The sequence below is a fragment of the Dipodomys merriami genome, unplaced genomic scaffold (genome assembly GCF_024711535.1).
Source record: "Dipodomys merriami isolate MVZ:Mamm:240054 unplaced genomic scaffold, mDipMer1.0.p SCAF_19, whole genome shotgun sequence".
NCBI classification, from domain to species: Eukaryota; Metazoa; Chordata; class Mammalia; order Rodentia; family Heteromyidae; genus Dipodomys; species Dipodomys merriami.
Window position 1 is genome coordinate 22,483,683 of NW_027203270.1, and position 19,010 is coordinate 22,502,692.

General features: G+C 37.0%; 1 protein-coding gene and 1 non-coding gene across 8 annotated transcripts in view; both read left to right on the forward strand.

The window, feature by feature from the left end:
- Positions 1–19,010, forward strand: part of Tanc2 (tetratricopeptide repeat, ankyrin repeat and coiled-coil containing 2) — a 282,394-nt gene that overhangs the window by 63,173 nt on the left and 200,211 nt on the right. For all 7 annotated transcript variants that reach the window (XM_070027717.1, XM_070027718.1, XM_070027719.1 and 4 more), the window contains one exon: positions 8,117–8,188. In XM_070027717.1, coding sequence (XP_069883818.1) covers positions 8,117–8,188 — 72 coding nt within the window. The remainder of the gene's footprint in view (positions 1–8,116; positions 8,189–19,010) is intronic.
- Positions 356–461, forward strand: LOC138831239 (U6 spliceosomal RNA). Its single transcript, XR_011373185.1, has one exon. It is a non-coding gene; the product is annotated as a U6 spliceosomal RNA (small nuclear RNA).

A 19,010-nucleotide genomic window follows, 5' to 3' on the forward strand; every position in this document is an offset into this window, starting at 1 on the left:
ATTAAGTAATCATGTAAATAATTTTAAAATGCATGGAAAAATAAAACATCTTAATGAAGAAATAGGATATACAAAGAAGAGCCTAATGAGAATTTCAGAACTAATAAATGTAATAACCAAATAAAAATCATACTTGATTAGGTCACTAACAGAATGGAGTTGACAGAGGAATCAGTGATCTTGCAAACAGATAATAGAAATTATCCAGATCTAAACTAAGGCAAAAATAAGAGGAAAGTAGAACCTCAGGGATTCTGTAGGACAATAACAAAATGTTTAATATGTTTAATAGCTCATTGGAATTCTAGAAGAAGAATAGAAACATTGGTGTGGAAACGGTATTTAAGGAAATGTGGTGCTCACCTTAACAGCACATACACTAAAATTGGAATGATGCAGAGAAGTTAGCCTGATTCCTGTGCAAGGATGACATGCAAATCTGCAAAGCCTTCCATATTAATTTTTTTAGAGACTAACCAGAAAATGAGTAAAGAAATAAAACTGAAAACTTGTCAAATTTGGTAAAAGAAGGTCAATGACTATCACAGAGGAGAAATACAAAGAAATGTGCAATCACTTAATCTGCTGAATACTAAAGACAAAGGAAAAAAAGTAGAAAGCAAACTAATAAAATAAAATATAATCCCTATTAAAAAAACAATCCTAGTAATTGCAAAGTGCTCATCAAAAGTGCAGATCAGAAGGTTGTGGCAAAAATAAGTAGAGGATGTAAACAGGAATGTATAAATGTCAAATGGCCAGTAAACATGAACCCAGCCTTACTATTAATGAGGAAAGTGAATGAAACAAAAAACAGATACTAATTTAGTTGAAAAGGCTTAAATAGTATTTGTGAAAGTGTGAAGAAATGGGAACATTTGCTTTTTATAAAAATAAAAATTAATGAAACTATTTTCGGGAGAAATTTGGTTGCTCTTATTCTATTTATATATATATATATATATATATATATATATATTGTGTGTGTGTGTGTGTGTGTGTGTGTGTGTGTGTGTGTGTGTGTGTGTGTCTGTTGGTATTGAAGCTTGAACTCAGGGCTTCAAGCTCTCCTAGCTGGTGCTCTACTACTTGAATCATGCCTCTGCTTCAGCTTTTCTATTGCTGGTAAAGTCTTTCAGACTTTCTCTACCTGGGCTGCCTTCAAACCACAATCATCAGGTCTCAGTCTCCTGAGTATCTAGGATTAGGCTACTGGTGCCCAGCTTACATTGTATAATTAACAATTCCACTTCTAGAGTTTGAACATGTTTTCTAAGGAGTTTGTACAATAAGCTTTATTGTATATGGAGCTAATGAATCTAAGACTGCAGTTTTTATTTCTTTGAATCATAAAGCTTTACTGTCTCACAATACATTGCACACTTTCAGTCACCTTCCAATTGCTTTCTTGACCACAAAGAAGATTGTGTTACATGTATGACATGTAATTATGTAGTGAGGTCTTGCCATTTCTTCAGGGTGGTTTGGTAGAATTTTTGTATCTATTCCAAAGATTAGCCACAAAGAGCCAAGAAAGGAGTTCTTCTTGGTGCCTATACCACTGTTGAATTTTCAGTAGTTTCTAGAATAAAGTAAGTGTTGTTTGCAGAGACTTCATTGAAAAATGAATTGTTATTGCTCTTACATTCGGGTTATTCAAGACATTGCTTTTTAGAGCTTGTGTTAATTGCCCTTCTAACTAATCTTCCTGCCTTTGTAGCAAGGGTCTAGGACAATGCTCTCTCTGTCGTTCTCTTTCCTTGTCTCTCTTCTCCCCCCCCCCCCCCCGTCCTGTTCTCTCCTTGTCTTCTACCCCCTAATTCTTGGGTTTGAACTAAGGGCCTCATACTGGACCACTGAACTATACTAGCCCTTTTTTTTTTGAAATTGGATCTTCTTTTTTGCCTAGATTCACTCCTGGACTGAGATCTTGCTATTTGTGCTTTCCATTGTAGCTAGAATAACCGGTGTGCATCACGTCATTTAGCTATTGGTTGAGATGGGGTCTTGTCTGTATGCTCAAACTGGCCTTGAGCTGCAGTTCTCAGCCTCTTAGCCTTTCAAGTAACTAGCATTACAGGTGTGAGTCACCAGTACCTAGCATCATTGTAGTTTCTATCCCCAGTATACCTCTACCCTATTTCAAGGGCTATCTTTAGAATACAAATTATTCTAGGCAAACATGCTTAAAGATTTTTTTGAGCATTAAACAAGTAGATCAGGCTTGTTACTCATTGTTTCCAATGTAATTTCTAGGACAGCATATGGTGGTTAACCTTGTTCCAGACCATAAATGAGTTAAAAATGTTTCCATTGCAAGTGGTTGATTTGGCAGGAGTAATTCATGTCACTGTAATGAACATTGATTTTTTTTAACTAAAAAAATGAAATGTATAGTTTTCATATTGTAAACATTTACAGGGAACTAGCTCCTCCCTCCTCCCTCCTCCCTCCTCCCTCCTCCCTCCTCCCTCCTCCCTCCTCCTTCTCCTCCTCCTCCTCCTCCTCCTCCTCCTCCTTCTTTTTGCTAGAGAAGCATTTTGTTGATTTTTTGGGGGGGGGTGGTCTGGTCGTGGGGCCTGAACTCTGGGCCTGGGCACTGTCCCTCAGCTCTTCAGTCAAGGCTAGCGCTCTACCACTTGAGCCACAGTACCACTTATGGCTTTTTTCTTTTTGTTTATGTGGTGAAGAGAAATCGAACCCAGGGCCTCAGGCATGCAAGACAAGCGCTCTACCACTGAGCCAACTTCCCAGCCTTTATTGAATTTCTTATAGAGCATGAATACCTGTTTTTAGTGACAGATATCACGGAGAGTTGGAGAACCTTTGTATAAAAATATCAAATCCTAAATTCTCTTCCTCATATATAGAGTTTTGCATAATGGTGACCATAGTAAGGAACAATAATATAGATCTAGAGAGGAGGGTTACAATGTTGGCAGTGTGTTTCAAAGTTCACCATGAAGCTTTTCAGTTTTTTTGGATTCTGTCTAGTTCTTTGCTTAAAGAAGTTCTCAGTAATGTGTGTGTGTGTGTGTGTGTGTGTGTGTGTGTGTGTGTGTGTCTGTGTGTGTGTGTGTCTGTGTGTGTGTGTGTCTGTGTGTCTGTGTGTGTGTCTATGTGTGGTTATGGGGCCTGAATTCTGGGCCTGGGTGCTGCCCCTCAGCTCTTCAGCTCAAGGCTAGCACTCTACTACTTGAGCCATAACACCACTTCCGGCTTTTTCTGCTTATGTGGTGCTGAGGAATTGAACGCAGGGCCTCATGCATGCAAGGCAAGCACTCTACCACTGAGCCACCTTCCCAGCCCTCTCAGTAACTTTTGTAGTAGAGTGAAAGTACCCATGTATCTTGGGGGAAGTATTTTTCTTCAGAGAGAAAGATCTTTTTATTTCATATTGGAAACAAAATAGGAAGGAATGGATTTAAATTTTAAGACAAAATCTTCATAACCTACTTTTTAGTCAAAATCCTCTTGTATACAGAAGAACTACTATAGTTACTGAATTGTAACTCTTTCAACACATTTTTTGGAAGAAAATGAAAGGGGGGCCATATTAATATATTAAACTCAACAAATACTTAGTAAGTTTGGATATTTTTAAAGAGATGCATTGAATCTGGTTTAAAATCCAGCTTCATCTTTTATTGTTTTTATTATTTAATTCCACTTAGCCACTATGGGTTTCAGTGTTCTCATCTGTGCCATGTCTTTATTTCAGAAACCTTTGATAAACTATATAAAATTTCTAGCAGATAGTAACCATCAATAATTGTTGGTTATCTTTCTCTCTGTCCTTTTTTCCTGTTTTAAAATTATTATCTCCAGGGGCTGGGAAGATGGCTCAGTGGTAGAGCGCTTGCCTTGCATGCCTGAGGTCCTGGGTTCGATTCCTCAGCACCACATAAGCAAAAAAAAGAAAAAAGCCGGAAGTGGCACTGTGGCTCAAGTGGTAGAGCACTAGCCTTGAGCTGAAGAGCTGAAGGACAGCACCCAGGTCCAGAGTTCAGGCCCTACCACCGGACCTCCCCCCCAAAAAAAAGAGAGAAAAAATTAAAATTATTATCTCCAAATAGTTGTATTAGGGGTTTCAATTTAACAAGTCCACTTATTTATATACATAATTGCATCTTGACCAGTCACCCTTACTATCATTCTATGGAATGTATCACCTCTCTATCCATGTCTCCCAAGTTTCCTATCTCCATTTTCATATATCTACATTGGGTATTGTAACTTTTCTCTTTGTTCTTTTTTTTTTGGGGGGGGGTCTGGTCGTGGGGCCCGAACTCTGGGCTTGGGCGCTGTCCCTCAGCTCTTCAGCTCAAGGCTAGCGCTCTACCACTTGAGCCATAGCACCACTTCCGGCTTTTTTCTTTTTGCTTATGTGGTGCTGAGGAATCGAACCCAGGGCCTCGAGCATGCAAGGCAAGCGCTCTACCACTGAGCCACCTTCCCAGCCCTTCTCTTTGTTCTTAAATAAACATTGGAAAGAAGAGAATATTTAAGATTCGTGGACACTCTGGATATTAGTTCATAAGAATTGAAGAATTTGTAGAAGGTTGGAAAACTTAAAAATTGCCAGGTTCTGGTGCTCATGCTTGTAATTGTAGCTACTGAAGAGGCTGAGATCAAAGGATCAAAGTTCAAAGTCAGCCTCCGTATGAATGAGGAAAGTGAATGAAACAAAAACAGATACCAATTTATTTGAAAAGGCTTAAATAGTATTGGTGAAAGTGTGAAGAAATAGGAACATTTCCTTTTTATGAAAATTAAAATTAGTGTAACTATCTTGGGGAGAAATTTGATTGCTCTTACTCTATTTTTATATTGAGAGAGAGAGAGAGAGAGAGAGAGAGAGAGAGAGAGAGAGAGAGAGAGAGAGAGAGAGAGTTGGTGTAGGTTCTGAAGCTTGAATTCAGGGCTTCAAGCCCTCCTGGCTCGTACTCTACTAGTTGAATCATCCCTTGACTAAGTCTGAGAGACTCTTATTTCCAATTAACCAGAATAAGACAGAAGTGGAGGTATGGCATAAGTGGTTTGGAGTGCCAGCATTGAACACAAAAGCCAAGAAACAGTACAAGTCCTTAAGTTCAAGCCCCGGTAGCTGCCTCTGCCCCCCCCCCCCCCCCGCCCCAATTAAGTCGATCAAATTGACTCGGAATTTGTAGTTAAGGGATTATTAGATACACATTTTCCCTTAAAAAGAAATGAGGAATTAAAAATTGTATTTTAACATGCAGATCCATCATTTTTTTTGGGGGGGGGGGTCCGGTCGTGGGGCCTGAACTCTGGCCTGGGCGCTGTTCTCAGCTCTTCAGCTCAAGGTTAGCGCTCTACCACTTGAGCCACAGCACCACTTCTGGCTTTTTTCTTTTTGCTTATGTGGTGCTGAGGAATCGAACCCAGGGCCTCAGGCATGCAAGGCAAGCGCTCTACCACTGAGCCAACTTCCCAGCCCAGAGCCATCATTTTGATATGTTAATGCATAAGTGCAATTTTGCCTTGACTTATTCCCCAATTACATTTAAGGAAAGTTCTTTCTTTTATATTTCAGGTAACATTTTATCAACATGTTTATTATTATTGTTATTGTTATTATTATTATTGGCATCAGTTCTGGGGCTTGAACTCAGGGTCTGAGCACTCTCTCTGAGCCTTTTTGTTTAAGACAGGCATTCTAACATTTGAGCCACAACTCCACTTCTGCTATTTGTGGGGAGGTTAGAATTGGAGATGAGTCTCATGGACTTTCTGCCTGAGCTGGCTCAAAACCACAGTCCTTAGATCTCTGCCTACTGGGTAGACAGGATTATAGGACTGAGCCACTGGTGCCCAGCTTCTAAATATATTTTTATTCAAATGTAAGTTTGAGTAATATCAAAATATCACTTAAACTGACATATTTTTAAAATATTCTAAATCTTAAAATATGACTATCACTTTGAGTCTTTTTTTAGTTTGCTAAATTATTTTACAAATCTGACTAAATTAGTGGAGTATTTTCTTAACTTGCTAAGATCATACTGGACTCAATATAGTAACATTTTCTACCAGTCTATTTTCTATTTGTATTGTCATTCTATTTTTGAGATCAGTTGGCTAGAATAACTGGTAGCTAAACCCTCTGCAAAATAAGGAATATTTGATAAATGTATACAATATAAAAATATGTAAGTATAAATAAATATATTAATTATTACTAAGCCTTACATATAAATGTACTTAAGAAGAAAATTCATATCAACTAATTTTAAACCTTATATCAATTAATTTTAAAATAGGCTATGTATTGCCATTTGCCAGTGGTTTACCCCTGTGATTCTAGCTACTCTGGAGGCTGAGATGTGAGAATCTTGGGCCAAAGCTATCCCAGGCAAGAAGAGTCCATGAGACTCTTATCTCCAATTAACCACAAAAAGGTAGAAGTGGGGCTGTGACTTCAATGGTAGAACACCAACTATGAGCAAAAGAGTAAAGGGGCAGCACCTAAGCCAGAAGTTCAAGCCTCATTGCTAGTGTATATGCGTGTGCGTGCACGTGCACACGCACACACACACACACACACACACACACACACACACACACACACACACACACAAAAGGCCATGTGTTTAAGAGGGTATTGCAAAAAATAACAAGGCAAGAATAATTCTTCTTAAACCATCTTTCAGCTACTACTTGTTCCTATTAAGTTACATAAGATAAAAGAACAAATAAAGGAAAATTTCCAATCTTTAATACATCTTAAACTTGACTGAAGTGAAAAGAAGTTTATTGACATTTAGACTACTGTTTTAAAGCTTTTACATCATTAAGTCTATTAAAAAATAGCTGTTTGGGCTGGGAAGTAGCTCAGTGGCAAAGCACTTGCCTAGCAAGTGCAACGTCCTGGGTTCGATCCCCAGTACCAAAAAAGAAAACAAAACAAAACAAAAATAGCTGTTTAGCCCAGAAGGTCTGGTACTTGCTGCATAGCCCCAGAAAGGACTCAAATTCTCCATCCTTCTGCATCAGTCTCTTAAATTCTAGAATTACAGGTATGCACTATCATGCCTGGCTTTATATCCATAAGTATTTTAGTCTTAGATACACTTTTTGACATCTTCAGTATATTGATTTGGTCTTATTTTTCCTACTTTATTTATGATAAGTCATTTTTATCTATGTAATAAAACTGAGGGAATTAGGTAAACAAATTTGTTTACCTAATATATATTATATAATACCTATATATATTATATAATGAACTGGGTTTGTTTACATATAATTTAAGAAGACCTGTTTATTTATGTCACTTATAGGTTTATTGATTTTTTTAAAGATCTTATAAAATATTATTGTAGCAAAACATTTATCCCTATGGATTATTTGATATAATTTAGAGGAACACTGTCAGTCATTCATTTAGACATGGCTCTAAATCAGGGCTTCTAAGCTGAAATTCTTTGAGAGAATTTTGGAATTGATAACATTCATTCCTTACATTTGAAGTGGATTAGAGTATAATTTATCTGTACAAGAATGACACATACCATTCATTACCTCAAATGGATCATTGTTGTACATGTAGGATCTAAAAGGACACATCCAGCTGGACTGCTTTTGACTGTGGATGATTTTGTTCTTTGCCTCTTGTGTGTGTATTTCCTATAATATACATGTTAAGTTTTTTTTTTAAGAAATAAGTTTATTTTAAAACTCTGTTAAAGGGGCTGAGAAGGTGGCTCAGTGGTAGAGTGCTTGCCTTGCATGCCTGAGGCCCTGGGTTCGATTCCTCAGCACCACATAAGCAAAAAAAAGAAAAAAAGAGCCGGAAGTGGCACTGTAACTCAAGTGGTAGAGTGCTAGCCTTGAGCTAAAGAGCTGAGGGACAGTGCCCAGGCCCAGAGTTCAGTCCCCAAGACCAGACCCAAAAAAATAAATAAATAAAATAAAACTCTGTTAAAAAGAATCATTGTTTTATTAGGGGAAATCCTCAAATAATTTAATAATGCAGACTATACGAAATAAAATCAAATGATAGCCATAGTAGTTTTAAGATATAGCTAATGCTTGATGAAAAGACATTGAATCAACTTCAGTATCTATTTATTTTCATTTCAATTTTATGCAGATGGAGGAAGCGAGGAACCATCAGATCGAAGACAGTCAAGTGTAGATTCTCGCCAAAGCCGCTCTGGGCAAGGTATGTTTTTTCACAATTTCAGAGATTTCTTCCTAGTACTTAATTTAAGGAGTGGATTTTTTTTGGGGGGGGGCGGGGGTGGCAGGTCTACTTTGTGTATTCTAGTTCCTCATTTAGTACAATTAATGCAGTCTAAATTCTGTAACATCACTTATTCAGGTATTAAAAGTTTTTCATGTCATTGAAATAGTATTACTATCATTATAATGATACTAAGGTTTTGGAGCATAATGATATATTATATGTAACTAAAAGTATATTTCATACACTGGCTTTTTTTTGTCCTTGTTGGTGCTGGGATTTGATCTCAGGACTTCAAAAATGCTAGCTAGGTGCTCTACTACTTATTCATAACTCTAGTCCTTTTTGATCTTTTTAAAAAAATTTTTTTTGCCGATCCTGGGGCTTGAACTCAGGGAGTGGGCGCTGTCCCTAAGACTCTTTGTGCTTAAGGCTAGCATTCTTCTGCTGGAGCCACAGCACCACTTCTGACTTTTTCTGAGTGGATTATTGGAGATAAGAGTCTCACATACTTTTATTCTAGGGCTGGCTTTAAACTGTGGTCCTCAGATGCCAGCCTCCTAAGTTGCTAGGATTTGCAGGTATGAGCCACCCTCACCTGGCTGCTGGTTATTTATTTATTTATTTATGTATTTATTTTATTTTTGCCATGGGGCTTGAACTCTGGGCCTGGGTGTTGTCCCTCAGGTCTTAAGCTCAAGGCAAGCACTCTACCACTTGAGCCACAGTGCCACTTCTGTTTCTGGTGGTTTATTGGAGGTAAGACTCCCACAGATTTTCCTGCCCTGGCTGGCTTTGAACGGTGATCCTCAGGTCACAGCCTCCTGAGTAGCTAGGATTGCAGATGTGAGCCACCTGCACCCAGCTGCTCTGTTTTTTTGTTTTTTGTTTTTTTTTGGTGGGGGTGCCCGGTCGTGGGGCCTGAACTCTGGGCCTGGGCACTGTCGCTCAGCTCTTCAGCTCAAGGCTAGTGCTCTACCACTTGAGCCACAGTGCCATTTCTGGCTTTTTTTGTTTTCCTTATGTGGTGCTGAGGAATCGAACCCAGGACCCTCGAGCATGCAAGGCAAGCGCTCTACCACTGAGCCACCTTCCCAGCCCTGCTCTGGTTATTTTTAAGATAAGTTTTTACTTTTTTTTCCGGTCCAAGGTGGCCTGGACTCCAACCCTCCTATTTTATGTTTCCTATTTAGATAGGATGACAGCCTGTTTCCCCACTCCATTCTTTACTTCTATATTCTGTTTTCTTCATCATACTTAAAAAACAGTATTTTGAATAGAATATTGTCCTGGGATAGCAAAACCCTTTGTCTGTTTCAATTATTGCTGTATTTGCAGTGCCAAGAGCAAACATCTGAATTATACTAACTAAATAAACATTAAATGAATGATTTCCAAGAGAATGAAAACAGAATAAACTGATATCTGAGAAATGCTTAAACTATATACTGAATTTAACTTTCAGAGAAGGTCGATTAAAATAAACTACTGTAAGTGTGACAAGTGTGACACCTGAAGCTCAAACTTCATTCAGTACCATCACAAAAATGTTTAGATAAGGGGCTGGGGGTTTAGCCCAGCGGAAGGGCACCCGCCCGGTGTGCGGAAGGCCCTGGGTTTGGTCCTCAGCCCTGTAAAAAAAAAAAAAAAAAAAGTTTAGATATATAAATGTGTAGTGTTTTAATCCTGTAAACACTCCAGGTTCAAAAATAAGGTAGATTGGGGGGAGGAGAGAGAACTCAAGCAGTGTAATTCCTTAGAAAGGCTCACAGTTCTACAAAATAAACAGCAGAAAATGGGTACTAGAATAGGATGGGATCAGGGAGAGGAGGTGTAGACAAATGAAGCCAGAAGGGGGAGGGAGTAATGAGAAGGGGAATGCAGTCATAAAACTCGGGTATAAAAAAGAAGCTCCAGGTTCATTTACTACATAATCCTGCTCCCTCTTTTTTCTCCAACTTTGCTTTAGGTTTTAATTTTACTTATTTATTTAAATTTTTATTGTTATTTTAAAGGTGATGTACAGATGGGTTACAGTTACATAATTAGGTACTGAGTATATTTCTTATTGGACAATGTCTCCCCTTTCCTTTTCTCTCTCTCCCAGTTTTTCCCTCCCATCCCCCATCCATAAGTTGTATTGTTCATTTTCAACATAGTGTCTAGTGAGTACCACTGCTACATTTATTCATTTTTGTTCCTCCATTTTTGTGTCCTTCTTACCCTCTCAAAGACAGATAAATGAACAAACAAGACAAAAAGAAGATATTAAAGATTTTGTATGTGTAAACTGAGCTTATTTAGTTCTTGATATTAAACAGGTAAATGAGCTAGTTTGATATGGCTGAAACCCAATTTAGATTTACTATTGTAAATATACTATTAGGTGGACATTAGTTTTTGACATTTTCTGTGTGAGTATACTAATGCTTATACTGAAACAAGCTCCTTCTTTGTTCTATAATATTACTAAGATATTTTTTCAAAGAAAACATGGAAATTATATAAAGTGATAAAAATTACTTCAATATTCAATTTATCATTTTTAAGTTTAGTCTAAAATATGTATGTAATACAACAACGTCATTAACAAGCTAGAACTGTTTTGTTGTTTTTGTAATTTATTATTTAAATTAAAAAAATAATTTAGGCCTGGTGCCAGTGGCTCATGCCTGTAATCCTAGCTACTCAGGAGGCTGAGATCTGAGGATCACATACAAAGCCAGCATAGGAAAGGTCATGAGACCTCTTCAGTAAACCACCAGAAAACTGAAAGTGGCACTGTAGCTCAAGTGGTAGAGTGCAAACCCTAAGCTGAAGAGCTCAAGGACAGCACTCAGGCTCAGAGTTCAAGCCCCATGACTGACAAAAAAAAAAAAAAGAATTTAGAATTCAATATAAATTGCCTTAGAAATAAAGAAAATAGTATAATTGTGCCATGTTTTAAAATAGGTATTTTCTATAATCCTCATTGAATTTTTAGCATAACACTATCAGGTTGTATTATTTTTCCATAGGAAAATATTTAACTTAATCTGTACCAAAAATTTATATCAACACTGTTGATAGTATTTATTTAGAATCTTTCACTTCTAATATTTTAAAGAACAATTTAGTTTGTTAGATAATAATATTCAGAAGATTTGAACTTTGAAATGTCTATTTCTAATCTTATATTCCTTTTAAAAATCAGTTTTTACTGATTTTCAACTCAGTAGTTGAAAATTACAACAGTCTGTTTTCATAAAATTAAAATTGAAAATTTCTAGTGTTTTCATAAACTAAAACTTGAAATTTATTCTGCCCAGAACTAACTATCTTTGGCTATTAGGGGATACATTAGAATGTGTTTATGTTAGTCATACTTTTACTTTCAATGAGTTATAATAATTTTATTAATTAAAAATTTATATTTGCCAAATAATTCCACTTTCACTACCTTAAAGTAACAAATATTATCTTCATTCAGTCTGTATTCCTTAAACATTTGTCTGAGCTCCTACTGGCACTTGCTAGGAGATACATGTATATGTTTAGTAATTTATTATTATTATTATTAATATGTTTTTAATTGTGAAAATACGGTACAGAGGGCTTACAGTTACATGAACAAGGTAATGAGTACATTTCTTATCAAGCATTGTTGCTTCTTCCTTTGTTTTTTCCTTACCATCCCTGCCCTCCCATCTCCACAACTACACTTCCCCACCCCCCACGCCAAAGTTGTAAAGTTCGATTTTCAGCATAGCATCTTGTACAGTGTTTAGTAATTTTTTTTTTAACGTAGGACTGGTCTTGCTCAATCAACAGTATAACATGACCCCTCCTCAAAAAAAATGCCAAAACTTCCTTTATTAAAATCTGTATAATGTTCTATAATATAACCCAGTCATCATTTCCTAGTTTATAAATATTTGAATTTGCAGTATAATTCATAATAATTTATGTAGAATCATTTTAATCCCTTAAAATATACATTTCCAGAACTTTTGTGTCAGAAGTTATTAAATACCCTAGTTAGCATTATTAATTTGCCTAACTAACACTAGAAGCTTTTAGAAGCCACTCTTGGCTTATCTGTGTTTATGAATGAAAAGCAATAAAAACAATTCTAAAGACTGGAAAAATTATGTTGAGCACATAGAAATATTTGATCTTAAATATCTAATTTTTTAGTAAAAGATAATCATTAAAAACTTCCAAACAGTTTATAATCTTTTTTTTTGTCTGTCATGGGACTTGAACTCTGGGCCTAGGTACTGTCCCTCCACTCTTCAGCTCAAGGGTAGCACTCTACCACTTGAGCCACTGTGCCACTTTTGTCTATTTCTGCTTATGTGGTGCTGAAGACTCGAACCCAGGGCCTCATGCATGCAAAGCAAGTACTCTACCACTGAGCCACCTTCAAAGTTTATAATATTAAGGGTCAAGGACAGTTTGTATCAAAGGATGAGTAAAGTTGGTGATAAAGTTATTATAGGGTTAATACTTTGTTTTATTTGATTTGATGAACAGATTGGATTTAATGTTCTGTATCTAATTAAAGACAGATGAAACTATGCATACTATATTTCTTTAGGTCTGGCTTACTTTGCTTAATATGATTTTTTCCAAGTTTTTCTATTTCCTTATGAATAGTACAATATCATTCTTTCTGATGGAGGAATAGGATTCCATTGTGTATATGTACTACATTTTCTCAATTCATTAGCCCACTAGGGAGTGTCTGCATTGATTCTATATCTTGGCTATGGTTTAAAAAAATGCTGTCAGCGAACATAATTGTGCTGTTAGCTTAGTGTGACCTTGTTTGTGGTCTATTGGATAAGTGCCTAGGAGTAGAATTGCTGGATCATAGGGAAGCAGGCTGCATGTTTTCCCTCATTTGTGGTAACTGGAATGTGCCTATCTACAAGTAAATGCACTGGGTGGTAAAAAACAAAAAAATATATTGGGATATGGTAAATTACACAGGTCTGTAGATATTCACACAGTGAGACCAAAGGAGGATATTCTTAGGAGAGGATCGCAAAGTCTCAATAGTTATGTTTATATGATCATATAAAATATTTGTCGAAATGAAAGCCAAGAAATGGAAACAAAAGAGTTTTTTCTTTGTTGCTATTTTTGTTTTCTTTGCCTTTTGTCTTGTTTGTAATTTTTATCTCTTCTTAGGAGGGTAATGGGTGATCACAGAAAGGGTGGGACAAAGGGTGAACAAATGCAGCAATGATACTTACTAGACGCTATACTGAATACAACTTGGTGAGGGGCAGGAGGGAAAAATGGAGAGAGCAAGGGAAGGGGTGAAATTGCTCAGAAAGAAATGTACTCATTACTCATTACCTGGCTTATATAACTGTAACCCCTCTGTATATCACCTTTACCTTTATTGTTATTGTATATATTGTTATGTATATTATATATACGTATATATGTGTATATATGCATGTGTGTGTATATATACACATATATATACACACACACAGATAGATAGATAGATAGATAGATAGATAGATAGATAGATAGATAGATAGATAGATAGATATACACCCACAAGGGGGCAGACTAAGACAACTTGAATAATCACTCTATAAACCTGGATGTAGTGTATATATAATGCATCAAAATTTATTTCAAATGAATAGTTGATGTATTAGATAGGGGAAATCACCATGGGCTAGAAAGAAACATAGAGATAATTCATCGATCATACAATGAATGATACCATGTATTGGAGGTTTCAATCTAGCCATTTCCCCATGTATATAAGGATTATTGGTAGGTTAAACACAAAGATTATTGTTGATAAATGGAAACCTGGTTAGGGTTAGGGTTTAGGGTTAGGGTTAGGGTTAGGGTTAGGGTTGGGCAAAGATAAAGCAGCTGGGTAAAGACTAACCAAGTCCCCAGAACAGGTCATTTTGTCTCTAGCATTGAATTTATGAATTTCCTTCCTATTCTACAAGAATATCGACTCCACTCCCAAACTTCTAGAGCTGATATACACCTTCAGCAAAGTAGCAGGATATAAAATGAACACTCATCCAGCACCAGTGGTTCATGCCTGTAATCCTATCTGCCCTGGAGGCTGAGCTCTGAGGATTGTAGTTTGAAGCCACCTCAGAAAAGAAAGTCAGTGAGACTATTATCTCCAATTAACTATCAACAAAATAAAACAAAAACCTTGATAGTGGAGCTATGGCTTAAGTGTAGAGATTAGTCTTGAGTAAAAAAGCTCTGGGACAGCACTTGGGCATTGAGTTTAAGCCCGAGAACCAGCACAAAAAAAGAAAAATCACACAAAAATCAGTACTTTTTTTGTATACAACAATGAGCAAATAGAGAACAATTCCATTCACAATAGCCTCAAAAATATAAAATACCTAGAAATAAACCTAACCAAGAAGATAAATGAATAGATAGATAAATAAATTGATTGGTAGAATTAATATTGTGAAAATTGCCATGCTGCCAAAGGCCATCTACAATTTCATTTCTTTTTTCTTTTTGTTTTTTTTGGGTCCGGTCATGGGGCCTGAACTCTGGGCCTGGACACTGTCCCTCAGCTCTTCAGCTCAAGGCTAGCGCACTACCACTTGAGCCATAGTGCCACTTCTAGCTTTTTTTTTTTTCTGCTTATGTGGTGCTGAGGAATTGAACCCAGGGCCTCATGCATACAAGGCAAGCGTTCTACCACTGAGCCATCTTCCTAGCCCTACAATTTCATTTGTTTATTGATTGATTGAATTATTTGACCTTGTAGTGGCTAGTTTATTTTTTATTTTTTAAAAAATATATGTTCTAGCTGGGTGCGGGTGGCTCACGCCTGTAATACTAGCTACTCAGGAGGCTGAGATCTGAGGATCATGGTTCAAAGCCAGCCCAGGCAGGAAAGTCCATGAGACTCTTATCTCCAATAAACCACTAGAAAGCCAGAAGTGACGCTGTGGCTCAAGTGGTAGAATGTTCGCTTTGAGCTGAAGAGTGCAGGGACAGCACCCAAGCCCAGAGTTCAAGCCCCACGACGGACAAAAAAAAAAAAACCTAAATAAAATAAATACATCGAACTCTAACTGATGTGTTTTGACTTCTATATGTCTTCTGATTTCTACATGTTAAGTCACCAGTCACACTTTGTTAATAAGTCTAAATATCATAGACATACTTGTATTAAAGTTCACAAAGTCTCAAAAAATAAAAAAATAAAAAAACATATATATATATATATATATATATATATATATATATGTTCTCTGTAGTGTTAATCTTAAGTGGAATTGTTAGCTGGCAAAGATTTTCTCCCATTTGGTAGACCATCTCTTTATTCTTTTTTCTTTTGCTTTACAGAAGCAAAAGTTTACTATTTGTAAACTCTTGCTATTATAGCCTAAGCTTTTGGAGTTCTTTGCAGAAAATCATTGCCTATGCCATGTTAGCCATGCTTTCAACCCTTTTTGCTTTTGTTAATTTTTGGATTAGTGTTTGGTTTTTGCACAGACTAACTTGGACTGTGATTCTCTTTATTTATACTTTATGCCTAGCTGAGATGATAGACATGTGTTATGCTATACCCAGGTTTTTATTGGGTGAGATGGGTTCTTGAGGACTTTTAGCCTCAGTTGAGCTCAAACTGTGATCTTTCTGATCACAACCTCCTGAATGGCTAAGCTTACAGATATGAGTCTTCATGCCTAGTTTATGTGTAAATATTAAAGTGTTTTTTTCTATGTTTTCCTTAGTAATTTCAAAGTTTTAGGTCTTACATTAGATTATTTTTTAATCCACTTTGAGTTGAATTTTAAAATACAGGTGAGAGATATGGATGCAGTTCCACTACAGTATGGATATCTAGTTTTTACAGCGCCACCTTTTATCTACAAAGTATGTTTTTGGCACCTTTGTCAAGAAGCAGATGGCTCTAGCTGCATGGGTTTATTTCTGAGTCTTCTGTTGATTTATATATTTGCTTTTTGTTCAGTATCAGATTTTTTTTTGTTAACTATGGCTCTGTTGTATAGTTTGAAATCAGATACTGCATTATCTCCAACATTGCTGTTTTTGCTCATGATTACTTTGGCTATTCAAGGTCTTTTATGCTTCCATATGAATTTCAGATTCTAGTTTTCTGGTGGTTTATTGGAGCTTATAAGAGTCTCACAGACTTTCCTGCCCAGGCTGGCTTTGAACTGCTATCCTCAGATCTCAGCCTCCTCCCTAGCTAGGATTACAGGCGTGAGCCATCAGCACCTAGCATGGGAAAGTTCTTTTATCATCATGTCTTTACAGTTCTAAATGCCTCTTCATCTTGGATATCTGTATTGTCCCATGGACTTGGGAAGTTTTCTGCTATATTATGAATAGGTGTTCTCCAAATTTACTTTGAATCTCAACTCCTTCTATGCCACTTCAGCCATTTCACTACCTTCAGCATCAGTTATTGAACAGGCACAAATTTTTCGAGCAGTGACATTGTCTTTTCATTTTCTCATGTTACTTTGTTATGTTATACATCTGTTGAAATAGATAGGGTATCTCTTCCAGTTTTATATGGAACTCTTTTTACTAAGTAGCCAACTCTTGAGGTCTCAATCACCACTACCACTCAGAGTGGCTTTGAGGGTGAGAGAAAGCAAACCATAGTAAACTTAACATCTGAAAAATAAGATTTTTAAATGCAGTAAAGAGTAATTTAAAACTACACACCCAATAAGGATAGCAAAAAAAAAAAAAAAGCTAAGATACTGTATTAGTTTCTTGTTCATAGTTGAGACTCAATACGTGAGAGAAACAACTTAAAATGAGAGGATTTATTTTGGCTCATAGTTTTAGAGGCTTCAGTCCCTTCGTACTTGGCTTCATGTTACCAGGCTTCTTGTGCTAGGTTCTTGTGTGGCAGAGGAAAGCTGTTCACCTCAAGGCAGACAGAAATTGTAGAGGGAGGGAGGGAAGGAAGGAAGGGGAGGAAAGGACCACAGATTATATACTCCTAAGGACCTATACCTAGTAACCTACTTCCTCCAGCTAGGTCCAGCCTTCTAAAATTTCTAGAACCTCCCAAAATAATATCACCAGTTGGGGATCCAGGTTTTTACTTACCTATCTAGGGGAAGGGGGCATTTCCTAATCAAATCATGACAGATATTTATAGGACAAAATAGGAATTTAAAAACAATTGAAAGGAAAAGGGAAATAACAAAATGCTGAAATAAGGATACTGGTTGACCCATTGAAACAGTGAGATGTACAAGAAACTATGTTGAAAATGAACTTTACAACTTTGGCGGGAAAGGGAGAAAGTGGGGAGGTGGGGAAGGAATGGATAGTAGGGGAAAAACAAAGGAGTGGGTAACAATGTTTGATAAGAAATATACTCATGCCCTTACTCATGTAACTGTACCCCCTCTATACAGTATCTTTACAATAAAAATATTAAAAACACAATTGAAGTTTGGAGTATAGTAATGAAGTAATAAAAAGTAGGCAATGTAGAAAAGATTTTAAAAAGAAGCAAAATAGGAAAGAGGGTTAAGTATATGAAGATACTTTTCTTTTCCCCAGGCTTCTCTTTTTGTAGTTTACCTGTTGTATGTGTGAGTAGTGATTTTTGTTTCCCCTCTCTGTGGTTCAAACAGGTTAGATCAGAAAAGAACTGTTTGTAGTCTGAACTCCTCCCTGCCTTTTGTACTATACTGGGGCTAATTCTTATAACCACTATAACCACTGTTGGATTCAGTTCCTGCCTGTGTTTGGTGTCTTCAGGCCCAGTACCACAGTAAGTGTAGGAGCTACCTGTAGGGTGCTCCTACCAGCTGATAGTGTGGATTTGTCCAGTTGTATGTCCCTACCAGAGGCTCTGCTACTGGGAGTTGGAAATGCTTGGGTAGGGGCTGTGTTCCTATCAAATGTCTCTGGGGCACTGAGAGTATAGGAAGAAGTCAAATCAAAGCAAACCACTATTTGGGGTGAGGTACAGACATGCTGTTAGAGCCCCCTGTTGCATTTACACATAGATATTCTTTCTCTTCTTTCCAGAAGTTGGCTATAGTTCCCAAATGTAAGCACCCTCTTTGCTTTCCTCCACAGCATTGCCTGCACTTCCAGAAACATAAACCTGTTTTGCTGGGTCTATGTCCATGTCACAATCAATTTCCTGAGCCCACACTAATTATTGTAGGAAGGCTTGGGTCTTGGAGATAGAGAAATGCAGAGGCTTTTGCTTCCCTGCTTGGTAAAAGGTTTGATATAAGATCTCTATTAAGATGCTTCTTCCTATTACAGCACCAGTGAGAAAGATAGAAAGCACAGAGGAAGATCACCAATTTTAATCACCAGTCTTATATTTTTTGAGCCTGTGAAGTTCACCAAGATTTTCTTTTCTTCATTGACTTAGGTATTCTGCTAAGAGGATTCTCCTCCTTTCTACTATGTTGCTTAAGTGCCCAATATCTTGTTTCTTTCACAGATCTACAGTTCAGTGTTTCTGGGTTTCACCTGGTTTCTGCCTACTGTTCATTGTTGAACTTCTGTACTTTTCCATTCTTCTTCCCCTTCTTCCACCATCCATACACTTAATATTTTGTTTCAGACTCATAGATATGAAAGAAAATTCTAGGTGTCTCTTCTGCCATCTTTTTTACATTTCTGTTTCATATTTGTTTTTCTTTTCTTTGATATTAATGAGGTTTGAACTTGAGGCCTCATACTTGCTAGGCAGGTGCTTTAATGCTGAGCCATGTCTCCAGCTTTTTTGTACTGGTTATTTTTGATATAGGATTTCACTTCCTACCCAACATGCACC